At 37.3% G+C, this 14,899-nt stretch overlaps 1 protein-coding gene across 6 annotated transcripts in view; it reads right to left on the minus strand.

Annotated features, from left to right (window-relative positions):
• Positions 1–1,115: 1,115 nt before the first annotated feature.
• LOC311615834 (ubiquitin carboxyl-terminal hydrolase 9X-like) overlaps positions 1,116–14,899 on the minus strand; it is a 206,135-nt gene continuing 192,351 nt past the window's right edge. For all 6 annotated transcript variants that reach the window (XM_084871268.1, XM_084871269.1, XM_084871265.1 and 3 more), the window contains 8 exons: positions 13,919–14,048; positions 10,456–10,641; positions 9,619–9,839; positions 9,441–9,529; positions 5,854–6,010; positions 5,484–5,696; positions 4,175–4,270; positions 1,116–2,371 (listed from right to left, as the gene is read on the minus strand). In XM_084871268.1, the coding sequence (XP_084727394.1) occupies positions 2,234–2,371; positions 4,175–4,270; positions 5,484–5,696; positions 5,854–6,010; positions 9,441–9,529; positions 9,619–9,839; positions 10,456–10,641; positions 13,919–14,048 (1,230 nt within the window). In that variant the 3' untranslated portion in view covers positions 1,116–2,233. The remainder of the gene's footprint in view (positions 2,372–4,174; positions 4,271–5,483; positions 5,697–5,853; positions 6,011–9,440; positions 9,530–9,618; positions 9,840–10,455; positions 10,642–13,918; positions 14,049–14,899) is intronic.

Below are 14,899 nucleotides of genomic sequence, written 5' to 3' on the forward strand. Positions count from 1 at the left end.
CTCAAACATTTGGACTTATGATTAAGACAATAAACGTGGATGGGATATTGACTTCATTAGAAACTGCTTTCCCTTTTCTGCACAAATAATTCAAGCAAAGAAAGCCCATAATTTCTTATGGGGAAATGCCAGAATATTTTCCTTAGCTAATTTAAATTAAGTATGGTGGACAAAAGTACACCTGCCTCCAGGGAAGTCACTCCTCCAATCTAATTGGGACACTAACTGGAAATACTATGCAGCAATAAAAAAAAAAAGAAGGATCTCTTATTCTTTGAGACAGCATGAGGGATGGGAGAACATTATGCTAAGTGAAATAACCCAGTCAGAGAAAGACATGTATTACACTCATATGTGGAATCTAATTAACAAAATAAACTAATGAACAAAATAGATCCAGAAAAATGGAAGCAAGGAACAAACTGTCCAATCTAAGAGGGATGATGGGGGAGAGTGGGTGGGTGAGAAGAGACCAATGAAAGAACTTGTATGTGTATATCCATAACCCATGGACACAGACTAGGATAGTGAAGGCCTGGAAAAGGGGGTGGGTGCCAGCTTAAAAGGTCAAAGGGTGAAAAAGGGACATATGTAATACTTGCAATAACAACGATTTAATTAAATAAACAAACAAATAAATAAATAAATAAATAAATGACTATAAAAATGTATCCAAAGTACAAGATTAACTTAGAAAATTTTAAGGTGCCAATACTTTTCTTTTTTGTAAATCTTTGTAATAAAAGGTAAAAAGCAAATAGGTTTAGCACAAAATCTCAATGTGTCACAAATGTTGAATTCATGACAAGATATGACAAAGAATTAATTTTAAAGTGCAATCCTTAAAAACAAAACCAAAGATTAACAGGAAACAAAAACACCATAGGACAAAATTCTTCATAAATCAAATTCTATTTGTGAATTCAGCAAAATAATTTCTATAAAACAAAACAGCAAAATATTTAGGACAGACCTCTATGCAGGGATATTTGGATTTGAGTCAAGTTCCAAAATATTACACACATTCAAAAGATACCAATTCTTTTTTTAATATAGTATTGACTCATGAATTCCTTAGAATCCTGAAACAAATTTTTTTGTGTGTTTTTTTCCCCCTAAAATACTACTTCAGAATTATATTAATTAGGGAGAAATTTATATTTTAATTAAACTCCGCAACAGTTAAGTTTTGGAATGAAAAAGGAATTGGGACAATTCTTTCTTTCAAATAAAATTGTGACTAATTACAATAGAAAACCAAGCAGACATGTTAGTGCTATGGTACCATTGTGGGATTCTGATGATGTTCACTTCACCAGACTCCAGTAGAAGCAAAACTTTAGAAACTTCGTCGAATAAACTGTATCAGAAAACAAAATAAGCACACTAAATATGAGCTTCTATTATTATGCTTTATACATTCTGGAATAGCAAAATTTTATATATTTATTTTAAACCTTTAAAATGCCTATTACCAATTACCAATACATTCACATTCCATTAGAAACTGAACTGTCAACCATTAAGTATGTAGATTATATGTATAAACAAAAACTGTTGGTCACATTTCCCCTTGTTTTTTATTTACTCTTGTTATGAGAAATAAGATTTGTATTTTAAAAACTCATATAGTAGTTGTAAAATAATTTATATATCAATAAAATATTGGGCAATATAGCTATCACTTTTGGGAAACTGGTATCATTCATGTAATTTTGTCTTCATTGGCTACCCAAACTTTGTGTGAAGTCATGCAAAATTTTTCCACATTATTCATGTGAGTGATGTGGATACACTCTTTTAGGTTATCTTTTTATTTGTTTATTTATATGGTAAAGAATTGATTGAACTGCCTTGAAGCAGACAATATTGGTTGCAGAATTTAGCAGACATAAAAAAGCTATTTTTGAATGTCAGTTAACCCATCAAAAAAATTTTGGCATAAGAATTAACAGTTAAACATTAATATATACTATATATACCTTTGCATTTATATATTATCAAATATATACACACACACACACACATATATATATATAGTGATATATTATCAACCAATAATTATAAAACACTATTCCCCTGCTGGTGGCTTATGTATTGACAGCAAATTTTTGCAAATGAGATAGTGAATAGACTATCCAATTCATGTTGAACAATTTGTCTACTTTAAATACTAGCTACACAGAAAGTAAGGCCTGAGTGCACGATCTTAATGGAACCGGTTATGGACATTTCACTGATCCCTCATTTGAGATGAGGATACATCTTCATTGCCTTCATCACTTTCTTGTGCTTGTTGGTTACTTTTCTGATGATTGTTCAAGTGATGTCCTGCTGGCCCTGTATATGGCTGTCCATGCACATGATTATTCTGAGAATGTAAAAGAGATCTGCATGTCAAACTTTTCATATTAAAATTAAAAATCACAGACTAAAATTTTTCTGAAAGTAGATATATCTCTTATTTTTAGGGATTTATATTTAAAAAAACTCATATAGTAGTTCTAAAGTAATTTATATATTAATTCCCATATTGTAAGGAAAGTAAGTACCAAATGATAGTATTTGAACAAAAAAAGCAAAACAAATCTGTGAGTTTGATTTAACTTCCATCAAGAGTGTTGTAGGAGTGCTTATTTCCAACTTGCTCTTCTAAGACGATTGATTTTCCAAGTGTGTTCCCTAGACTAGCAGCAACATTACTTAGGAATTTGTTAGATATGTAAACTCTTGCAACCCACCTCCACGTCTATTGAATTAAATAATGTGGAGAAGGGGAACTTAGCAATCTGTTTTTAACAAGTGCCTTTAGGTGATTCTGTGGCACATTCAATTTAAGAACCATTACCTTAAAAGATCCAAATTAGTGACATTTTAGGTATTAATTCAAAAATATCTCAGAAACTTTTCCCTAAAAATTTTGTTTTTGAATAAAAAATTTCATCATCTATATTTTTCATGTTATTTTTTCAAGTAAACTACCTATTAAAATCAAATTGTTGATTATTTTTTACAACTAAATATTGCAATAAAAGCAAGATATGTTTAACATTTAATAATTAATTTTATGTTACTATGAAATATATTTTTATTAACTACAACTATCAGCCCCTGATTGACAAAGAAAATAACATAGAAGTAAATTAAACATGCTCCAACATAACCCCACCTTAACCACTACTTTCTGATAATTTGTCTAAGCTATTTAGATAATTACATTATTATGTTACTAGAGGCCTGATGCATGAAACTCATGCATGGGGGTAAAGGTGGGTCCCCTCAAGCATGCCTGCACCCTTTGGCTATGTCCTTGTGGGGATCAAGCCTAAACTGGCAGTTGGACATCCCTTTTGCAATCTGGGAAGCTGCATGCACCAGTGACCATACTTTTCATATAGGTGAAAGGCATCTTGCTGTTGTATGGGTAGCTACATTTTTTTTGCCCTGATTATAAAAAGTAGCATATAATATGACCTTTCTGAGGCAGTAGTACAATTTTCCCCATCATATGGGTGGAAAAATTGAAGCAGAGAGAAGTTAATTGGCTTTGTCACACAGTTATATTGTCAGAATCAGGACTGATCACAAAAAGCTATGTCATCGCTGGATGTCATCACTGCATCATCTTGTTTTGGAGTAGCCTTGCCAAGCATTAATTTTTAAAACTAAGAGTCTGTTTCCAATATATAGACTAGGGTCCCCAGGCCTCGGTGACGATCAGGGCCGATAACCAGTAAGGCAGGTGACCAGTGGGCAGGATCAGGTGGCCCCTGTTGACACCTGACTTAGCTAGAGGCCTAGTAATGCCTGCTGGTTGGCCCTGCCCTAACTCCCTCTGTGGGATGAACTGGCTGGTGGGAAGATGGGGAGGTCCTTGCTGGCACCTGCCTTGGCTGGTGATCTGGCACTGTCCACTGGCCCTTGTCCCCACTGGTCACCTCCCTCTCAGGGGCAGACGCTCAAAGCTCCTGGTGTGCATCATAGTGACTGGTCATTCTGCCATTTGGTCGATTTGCATATTAGGGTTTTATATATATTTTAACTTACTAGCTATATATTATAACTTACTATCATAGCTAGTAAGTTAAAGTATACATAAAAAAGAGCTAAATACTTTTTAAGAAACCCCAAATTGGTTTAGAGATAAATAAATATGAAACAAATTATTATTTACCTGCTGATAGTGAGATCCAGATGAATTAGGATATAATGGGACATCTTCTGGCAGAGATGACTCATGCTCATCAGTGGCATCTTGGTCATCTGGCTCCTAATTTTAAATATATAAAAAGATTAAGAATTTGATTATGATAGCAACTTAATTTAAATTTTTTTTTTTTTTTTTTTTTTTTTAGGGTTGCAGGGTCTTGTGCTCAGTTAAGGAATATTTTACTTCATCTGATTACTTTAGAATAGAGAGATCATCATGACCCTTCTAGGCTTGGCTAACCCCAAAGAGCCTCACCTTGCCAGGAAGGGCAAAGGCGAAAGGCCAGACCCAAACAGCTGTAGTAATCAAGCTTCATTTGATTACTTAAAGGAGTTGCAACTTTAAATTGATTCTTAATCTCCTTATTTTGAGATAAATTTTGGAAGCATCCACAAAGCTGACCTCTTTAACACTTAACATTTACTGTAGATAAAATAATTTTAAAAAATATATATATTTTATTGATTTTTTACAGAGAGGAAGGGAGAGAGATAGTCAGAAACATCGAAGAGAGAGAAACATCTATCAGCTGCCTCCTGCACACCCCCCTACTGGGGATGTGCCCGCAACCAATGTACATGCCCTTGACCGGAATCGAACCTGGGACCTTTCAGTCCACAGACCGACGCTGTACCACTGAGCCAAACCGGTTTTGGCTACTGTAGATAAAATAATTTGCATAAGAGAAAAAAACTTGGATTTCACTAGATGTATAATTTTTAGACAATTTCATAGGCATTTGTTTAAAATAACAAGTTATTTACATAAGAGAAAAAAACTTGGATTCCACTAGATGTATAATTTTTAAATAATTTCATAGGTATTTGTTTAAAATAACTAGAGTTGCCAAAACCGGTTTGACTTATTGGTAGCGTCAGTCTGCGGACTGAAAGGTCCCAAGTTCGATTCCGGTCAAGGGCATGTACCCGAGTTGCGGATACATCCCCAGTAGGGGGTGTGCAAGAGGCAGCTGGTCGATGTTTCTCTCTCATCGACGTTTCTAGCTCTCTATATCTCTCCCTTCCTCTCTATAAAAAATCAATAAAATATATTTAAAAAATAAATAAATAAATAAATAAAATAACTAGAGTTAACAAGATTTTTTAATTACTTAAGAACAAACCAATCAACAGTAAATATTAAAATCAATAAAACAATAACACAAACATATTTTTACACAATAAACACTGGACTATAAGTTAAAAAATTACTTCCCCCCCACCCCCCCATTTCTACCTGCTTGTTACTAATGGTTTTTTGTTTTTTTTTTTACCTCTTCTGGACAGAGTTCACAAGCTTTTGCAAGTGTCATCCTAGCACTATGTGACCTTTCTAAGAAATAACCATTTGATGTCTCATTGCTCTGTACTGGAGGAGACCAATTATTGTAAGTGTATTGAGGATTGCCAGTATATGGTCTTCTCTCAAGTTCATCTCCAAGCCATTCCACTGCCCAGGTCCACTTTCTTTTAAGATCTCCATTACTCTTAAAAACAAACAAACAAACAAACAATTATGTAAAATAATTTAGAATAATTTACTATATGACTTTAAAATACTGACTCTAAACTTTCAGAATTTATTTTAAAGCAGTCCTTAATTATTATTCAGATTGTATCAAAATTATAAGAAATAATTCTCACCTGTAATATCTGGTTACCAACGGAACAATTGTTAAAGAGAGCTACCATACATTTTATGCATTGGTATGCTCTTTTTTGATAGTGATTCTTAGAACGCTGGATTGTATCAAATAAACCATCTCGATCATCTGGAATTCCTTTAAGTGCATTATGAATTCTAAAAAAAAACCAACCACATATAAAATTTTGTAATATCTAGAATTAACAGAGTCAGTGATTATTGTCTGCCACTCAATACATGTTTTGAAGCAATCATCTACATTAACTCTAGAGTTAATTATTCAAAAAGGCAGCATTTATAAATCCATTTAATAGATAAGAAACAAAGTACGTAAGCCAAACAGCTTGTAGATGTCAGAACTAGCATATTGGAGAATTGGCTAAGAGTTTGACCCAAAATTCAGCAATCTTAAAAAATTACTATCGCCGAAACTGGTTTGGCTCAGTGGATAGAGCATCAGTCTGCGGACTGAAGGGTCCCAGGTTCAATTCCTGTCAAGGGCATGTACATCGGTTGCGGGCACATCCCCAGTGGGGGGTGTGCAGGAGGCAGCTGGTTGATGTTTCTCTCTCATAGATGTTTCTAGCTCTCTATCCTTCTCCCTTCCTCTCTGTAAAAAAATCAATAAAATATATTTTAAAATATTACTATCATTACAAAATGATTTTGCTATATCATAATTTAAATGCATTACTAGCCTAACCGGTTTGGCTCAGTGGATAGAGCGTTGGCCTGCAGACTGAGGAGTCCTGGGTTTGATGCCAGTCAAGGGCAATGTATGTACCTTGGTTTTGGGCACATCCCCAGTGGGGGATGTGCAGGAGGCAGCTGATGGATGATTCTCTCTCATCGATGTTTCTAGCTCTCTGTCCCTCTCCCTTCCTCTCTATAAAAAATCAATAAAATATATATTAAAAATAAATAAATAAATAATGCATTACTAAATGTGAATTAAGTTTACCAATATTAAAATAAACAACTGCTTTCATGACTGCTTTAGTTGAGAATAATATACTTTGAGTTATCATTTTTAAAGATTGCATTTGTAGAGTGCTAAGGTTCTAATGACTATGATAATCCTATAATTTGGCAGTACAAAATTAACTTGAATACTAATCACTGGAAAATACACTTGGTAGGTCATTTTCACTGACAAGAGTATAATTTGACTGAATTTGCTATTCCTATCTAATAAAAGACTAATATGCAAATTAACCATCACTCCACTACACCCACAAGCCTCAACCACCAGCCAATCAGGAGCAAGTATGCAAATTAACCCCAATCAAGATGGTTGTGGCCACAGAGCCAGCAGGAGGCTTGACTGGAAGAAGCCAAGATTTCTGCACACCCTGGTCACTCCAGGTCTCCGTTCAATGCTACAAAGTTTTAATTTTAGAAATAAACAAATCCCAACAAAAATGGCTGTGGCCACTAAGCAAGCAGGAGGCTTGGCTCCACTTTAGCTACAGATTCAATTATAGAAGATAAATAAATCCCAGATACCAGGTCCTCTGCTTGGGTTGCCAGGGGAGAGTGGCTGGCCTGCAAACCACCAGAGGCCACTTGCCCAATCTGCCCTACACTTCAAGGGAACCCCTACCCTGATCTGGGACACCCTTCAGGGCAAACCAGCCTGCCCCCACCTGTGCACCAGGCCTCTATTCTATCGAATAAAATAGTGATATGCAGATTGATTGTCACTCCAACACACAAGATGGTTGCCCCTATGTGGTCAAGATCTTGCCCCCATGTGGACACAAGATGGTCAACACAAGATAGCTAGCAAGGGAAGGCAGTTGGGAGGGACCAGGATTGAAAGAGAGGGCAGTTGTATATGATCAGGCCAGCAGGGGAGGACAGTTGGGAGGGACTAGGCCTGCAAGGGAGGGCAGTTGGGGGAGATCAAGCCTGCAGGGGAAGGCAATAGGGGTGACTAGGCCAGCAGAGGAGGGAAGTTGGGGGTGAACAGGCCTGCAGGGAAGAGCAGGTGAAGGGGATCAAGAGGAGAGCAAGGGAGGACAGTTAGGGGCAATCAGGCTGGCAGTGGAGCAGTTAGGCATCGATCAGGCTGGCAGGGGAGTGGTTAGGGGTGATCAGGCTGGCAGGCAGAAGTGGTTTTGGGAAATAATGAAGGCAGTCAGGCAAGCAATTGGGAGCCAGCAGCCATGGATTGTGAGAGGGATGTCTGACTGCCATTTAGGCCAGAATGAGTGGTCCCAGATTGAGAGGGTACAGACTGGGCTGAGGGACACCCCCTTCCGGTGCATGAATTTCATGCACCAGTCTCTAGTCCTATACAATAACAGCTTTAAAGCAAATTGATTGAACGGTGGAATGACTGGTGAAACATCCAATTGCTATGACATGCACTGACCACAATCAATGCAGGAGCAGTCCCCAGTCTGTAGGCCCCAGGCCAGCCAATGTATTATCAGCAGGATTCTCCTCCCCATCCACCCTACCAGTCACCCCACAGTGGTTGAAGAAGACGAAGAAGACGACGAAGAAGAAGACAAAGAAGAAGCAGAAGCAGAAGAAGCAGAAGAACCAGAAGAAGCAGAAGCAGAAGCAGCAGTAGCAGCAGAAGCAGAAGAAGCAGGAGGAAGAGGAGGAGGAGGAGGAAGAGGAGGAGGAGGAGGAGGAGGAGGAGGAGGAGGAGGAGGAGGAGGAGGAGCAGCAGCAAAAGAAGCAGAAGAAGAAGCAGAAGCTGAAGGAGAAGCAGAAGAAGCAGAAGGAGAAGCAGAAGAAGCAGAAGCAGAAGCAGAAGCAGAAGCAGAAGCAGAAGCAGCAGCAGCAGCAGCAGCAGCAGAAGAAGAAGAAGAAGAAGAAGCAGCAGCAGCAGAAGCAGAAAAAGCAGAAGTAGATGCACCCAACCCTGAAGAAGAAGAAGAAGAAGAAGAAGAAGAAGAAGAAGAAGAAGAAGAAGAAGCAGCAGCAGCAGCAGCAGAAGCAGAAGCAGAAAAAGCAGAAGTAGATGCACCCAACCCTGAGCATTACAAAGATCCATGTATAACTTTTGTATCCCCTAAAACTGAAATGGTCTTGTATCCAACTAAAACTGTTGTAGTAAGTTTACTGGTAATATAAAGTTACCAAACACATTTATCTTTGTACATTTTATATGTATTGTATAATGTTATATACGTATTGTATTAAAATAAAGGTAGAGAGAAGAAAATGAAAATGAAGTAAATTTACAGTAATGTAGATGTGAAAAATAAAAAATCCTTGTATAAGTGGACCCAAGCAGTTCAAACCCATGTTGTTCAAGGGTTTATATAATCTCAAACTGGCATTCATAAAACCTAAATACTTATCAAAAGCTTATGCTAGTTATCTTAATAAAAAAAATATAGTGAAAAATATTAAGTGGGAAAAAATGAAGCAGTAAGTATGAAACGAGAGCTTCAAGAGAAAAAAATAAGAATAAAGATAAAATTGCAAGAGAAGGTGTAACTTTTCTTTCAACTTGGTCATTATTTTTTTAATGATATTTAACAGAGCTTCAAGAAGTAAAAAATATATTTGGCTGTATCGGCTATTGGCAATTTTATTTATTTAAGATAATATAATGTGTAGCTACCTGTGAGTTTGCCAAGAATCCTCAATCAATAAAATCTGCAAAAGTAGATCCAAGTATGGACGTAGTTCATAGGTGTACGAATATGCAACCTAAAATTAGGTAAAACATGATTAAATTTATTACATAAAGGAATAATGAATCAAATTACAGATAATATAAATATCTATTTTCTGCTAACCTGCCAGAGTAGTTCACTGAGGACAGTAGATGAGAACTGAGGATTCTCCCAGCAACAAAAACGAAGCAACTTGATGGTCTCCTCTGAGTTACTGCAGTCTTCAATAATTTTCTTCACGTAACTTGTTCTCACAAATAAAATATCAGCCACATTCTGCTGAATTGGCATTATAGGCTGTGATAAATTAGGGTCACCAAATGGATTGGGAAGAGGAGGATTACCTAGAAGAGATTTGTCATCAATGAAAAGCAAGTAATTTCTCATAAATATATTACTGAATTTTTACTCCAAAAGATATCAGAACGTTTCCTAATCATAAAAATGTTCATTAAAATGATCAGATTCAGACACATCAAATTGATAAGATGCATAACTAAAAATGCTGACAATGAAGACCAAAAAACCCCCATCAAAACCATATATTTAAATATTCTTAAATCAACCATATCATAAATAAAAGATTTGTAATAAATAGAGAAATAAAAGCTTTAAAATATGTCCTTTTAACTAAATGTGATGAAAATATAATACCAAAGCATGAACCTTCAAACTCATAATTTTACAAATCTTCAGAACTTTAATTAAGTACTCTTAATTAAAGAATAGCATTGTTTTCAAACTACTAGCGGCCATGGTAACTCAACTGAGCATCATCTATGTGCCAAATCAAAGTTTGATTCCCAGTTGGGGCATATGCCTAGTGAGGGTTGCGCAGAGCAGCCACTCCATGATTCTTTCTAATCATTGATGTTTCTGTCTGTCACTCTCCATCACCTTCCTCTCTGTAATCAATTCTAAAAAGAAAGAAGAGAAAAAAAAAAACAACTTCAACTTTACCATTGATTGAAGATTGCATTCTTGATGAGACATTGCAACAGCGAATAAGTTGAGACACCACTGAATATAATTTCCCTAACTCAGCATACTGATATTTGATTGGAGGACCTGGTCCTTCATCTAAAGACACAAGCATAAAGGTAGCAGGTACACTCAATTTCAAAAGCTGTGTCTTTTCCGCAATACCTATTTAAAAAAAAAGGAAAAAGAAAAATGTATAAGGAAAATAAAGAAAACAATTGTTGCATAACAAAAAAATAAAATTATCTAATATAACTACCTATAATATTTATGAAGCTCATTCGCTTTTTTTTTACTGTAGAAACGCAAGTAGAATGCAGATATAATAGAAAATCCATTGATTTAATGAATTCTGTGATTTTGGAATTCCAATTGCACTAAGCCCTAAGCAAAATGTACACTGTGTAAGACATCTTAAAAAAACTATTGAAGGCTAGATAGCAACTCTCATCTAAATAAATTAAGATAAAGATAAAAACTAAATTTCAGGAGAAATAAAAAGTCTTTTGTAAATGGCCAGTCTCTTCCTTCTCTAGTAAAACCTTTAAAACAAACAAACAAAAAAAAAAACACACCAAATCCTACACTTATTATTTCCACTTTTCTGATTTTGCTAGTCTTCATGAGCCTTTAATTTTCTGTATTTTTTGTTTGAAACTAAAAATAGAGTTCTTAAAATTATGTACTTCTTCATTATTGACACTCTTTGAATTTCTTCTCTCCTTATTACCGCAATAGAGGCTTGATACACAAAATTTGTGCAAGAATAGGCCTTCCTTCCTCTGGCTGCTAGCACAGGCTTCCCTTTGGCACCTGGGACCTGGGTTTCCCTCGCAGCCCTGACTTTATCCAGAATGTTGTCCAGAAGGACATCCAGTCTAATTAGCATATCATACTTTTATTATTATAGACTAGAGGCCTGGTGCATGAAATTCATGCACGGGGGTGTGTATCCCTCAGCTTAGCCTGCACCTTCTCCAATCTGAGATATCCCTCTCATAATCCAGGTCTGCTGGCTCCCAACTGCTCACCTGCCTGCCTTCCTGATTGCTCCTAACTGCTTCTGCCTGCCAGCCTGATCACCTCCTAACCTCTACCCTACCTGCCTGATGGCCCCTAACCACTTCTGCCCTCCAGCCTGATCACCCCCTAACCACTCACCTGCCAGCCTGATTGATGCCTCACTACTCCCCTGCCAGCCCGAATGCTCCAAACTGCCCTCCCCTGCAGGCTTGATTACCCCCAACTGCCCTCCCTTGCAAGCCTGGTCCCTTACAACTGCCCTCCCCTGTTGACCATCTTGTATGTTGGAGTGATGGTCAATTTGCATATTACTCTTTTATTATATAGAATATTTACTTCTGGTTGATGGAGGCTAGCTGTCAGGGAAAGGACTGCGGGAGGCTGGCTGGCTGGCTGGAAAGGAACTGTGGGAGGGCTCCAAGGCGTGTATGATCCATCTTACACAGTCCCAATCAGCCAGACCCCAGCAACAAGTTAACCTACCTGTCAGAAGGTCTGCTCCCTGTAGATCAGTGCACATCATAGCAACTGGTTGACCAGTTGACTGAAAGGTTGGACACTTAGAATATTAGACTTTTATAAATATAGATAATGTTATGGACCAAGAGTGAGTGATATATGAATAAGAACTATTTAAAATAAAAACTGCACGCCGAAACCGGTTTGGTTCAGTGGATAGAGCATTGGTCTGCGGACTGAAGGATTCCAGGTTCCATTATGGTCAAGGGCATGTACATTGGTTGCAGGCACATCCCTGGTAGGGGGTGTGCAGGAGGCGGCTGGTTGATGTTTCTCTCTCATTGACATTTCTAGCTCTCTATACCTCTCCCTTCCTCTCTGTGGAAAATCAATAAAATATATTATAAACAAACAAACAAACAAACAAACAAACTGCAGTCCAGACTTAGTTGGTTGGAAGTGTCCTGCCATATACCAGTGAGAGGATGATTCAACTCTCAGTCAAGACACATAATATGGTTGTATGTTTGATCTCTGTGTTGGGTGCATCCAGGAGACAACTAATCCAGTTTTTGTCTACCACATCAATATTTCTCTCTCTTCAATCCATAAAAGTCTCAGCTAAGGATTAAAAATAAATAAACAAACAAACAATAAAATGAAAATGACAAAACAGGATTTTGGTAGAGGAAGGGAGAGGGACAGAAAGTCAGAAACATTGATCAGAAAGAAACATCAATCAGCCACCTCTTGCACACCCCCCACTGGGGATGTGCCCGCCACCAAGGTACATGCCCTTTGACTGGAATCGAACCCAGGACCCTTGAGTTCGCAGGCCGACGCTCCATCCACTGAGCCAAACCAGTTTCGGCCCATCTGATATTCTTAAAATACAGATTTCTTTTCTTAGTCCTTAGAATTCTAATTCAGACTAGGGCATATAACCTGAAAATCAGGTTTTTAAAATGAGAATTAAGAGGTAAAAAAACAAGTTAGACAGTTTCTGACCTTATGTAACTATATTATCATATATATGTTTTATCTTAAAGTAGCAGGTTAAAATTACCATTAAAAAGTTATACAGAAAGACCTTGCCTGTGAGAGACAGTGGTTAGAGCATCAGCCCTCACACTGAATGGTTGTAGGTTTGATTCCCAGTCAAGGAAACATATCTCAGTTGTGGGTGTGCTCCCTACCCCCAATTGGGGTACATGCCAGAGGCTCTCTCACATCGAAGTGTCTCTTACATCAATGATTCTCTCTTTGTTTTCCTCTGTTTCTTCCCTCCTTCCTTCCCTCCCACTCCTTCCCCTCTTTCTGAAAAAGCAATGGGAAAAATATCCTCAGGTGAGGATTAATAGCAACAAAAAACAAAACAAAATGTTATACAGAAAACCTGTAATAGCATTTAAAAAAAAGTGATCAAACCTTTTTTTGAAAAAGAATAGTTGGTTGATTTTTAGAGAAAGAGGGAGAGAAAGAAACATCAATGAGGAGGAGAGGGAATTATTGATCAGCTGCCTCCTGCACACCACCTATCAGGGATTGAGCACCCTACCTGAGAATGTGCCTGGGAATCAAACCAGCAACTTCTATGTACACTGCAACTAAGCCCACTGGCCAGGACTGAAATGGCTTTGAATAATATGAATATGGAATACTACTTCTATTGGAAATGATAAAATGTCATCACTGCATTAAAATGCTTTCATGACAGAGAGGTGTAGATCAATGGGTGAGCCATGACCCAGGAACCAATAAATCATGGTCTGATTCCCAGTCAAGGATCTCAAGTAGAGGGCATGCAGGAGGCAGCGAAAGAGATGATTCTCCTTCTTATTGTTGTTCCTCTTTCTCCCTCTGCCTTCTCTCTCTTTAAAGTCAATAAAAACACATTAAAAAATAAAATGCTTTCATCATTTAATATGTAAATATGAAACAATACACTAAAAACTCTTACCTAAATTTGCGTACATTACAAAGAGATTGAAATATTGCTGTAGATGACGGCCATACTCTGACACTTCTCTTCTCAGGAGATTTAAAACTGCTCTTAATAAGTGATCACTCAAGTTTAAGTTATCACATGCCTGTAAAGGATAAGACATTTTATCAGCAATCAGATACAAAGTAGTATACTTGCATAAAAGAATTATATTCATATATATGGCTGCCTTAGTCACAAATATGAGAAAGGGAATTATTAAATATAATTATGTTTGAAGAGAGGGAATAAAGAACTGGGATAGATTTTATTACAAACACTTTATACTTTAATTTAAAAAAAGATTTTTATTGATTTTTAGATAGGAAGGGAGAGGGAGATAGAAACACCGGTAAGAGAAAAATATCGCTGCTTGGCTGCCTCTTGCCTGTCCCTACTGGAGATGAAGCCCATAACCTGGGCATGTTCCCTGACCAGGAATAAAACCAAGGACCTCTTGGTCCATGGGATGATGCTCATTCAATTGAGCAACACCAACCAGACTATATTTTATTTTTTAAAATATATTTTTATTGATTTTTTTTATAGAGAGGGGAGGATGAGGACAATGTTGGGATACCATAATCAATAAAATGAGGAGGAGGAGGAGGAGGAGGAAGAGGAGGAGGAGGAATAGGAGAGGATAGAGATAGAAACATCGATGAGAGAGAGACATCGACCAACTGCCTTCTGCAAACCCCCTACCAGGGATGTGCCTGCAACCAAGGTACATGCCCTTGACTGGAATGAAACCTGGGACCTTTCAGTCCTCAGACGGATGCTCTATCCACTGAGCAAAACCGGTTTTGGTCAGACTATATTTTAATTGTTAAAAAAAATCCCGAACAGCTGAAGCCAGTAGGGGATGTGCAGGAGGCAGCTGATCAATGTTTCTCTCTCATCGATGTTTCTAACTCTCTATCCCTCTCTCTTCCTTTCTGTAAAAAATCAATAAAA

The sequence above is a fragment of the Pipistrellus hanaki genome (assembly GCF_964339955.1).
Source record: "Pipistrellus hanaki genome assembly, chromosome: Y".
Lineage (NCBI taxonomy): Eukaryota > Metazoa > Chordata > Mammalia > Chiroptera > Vespertilionidae > Pipistrellus > Pipistrellus hanaki.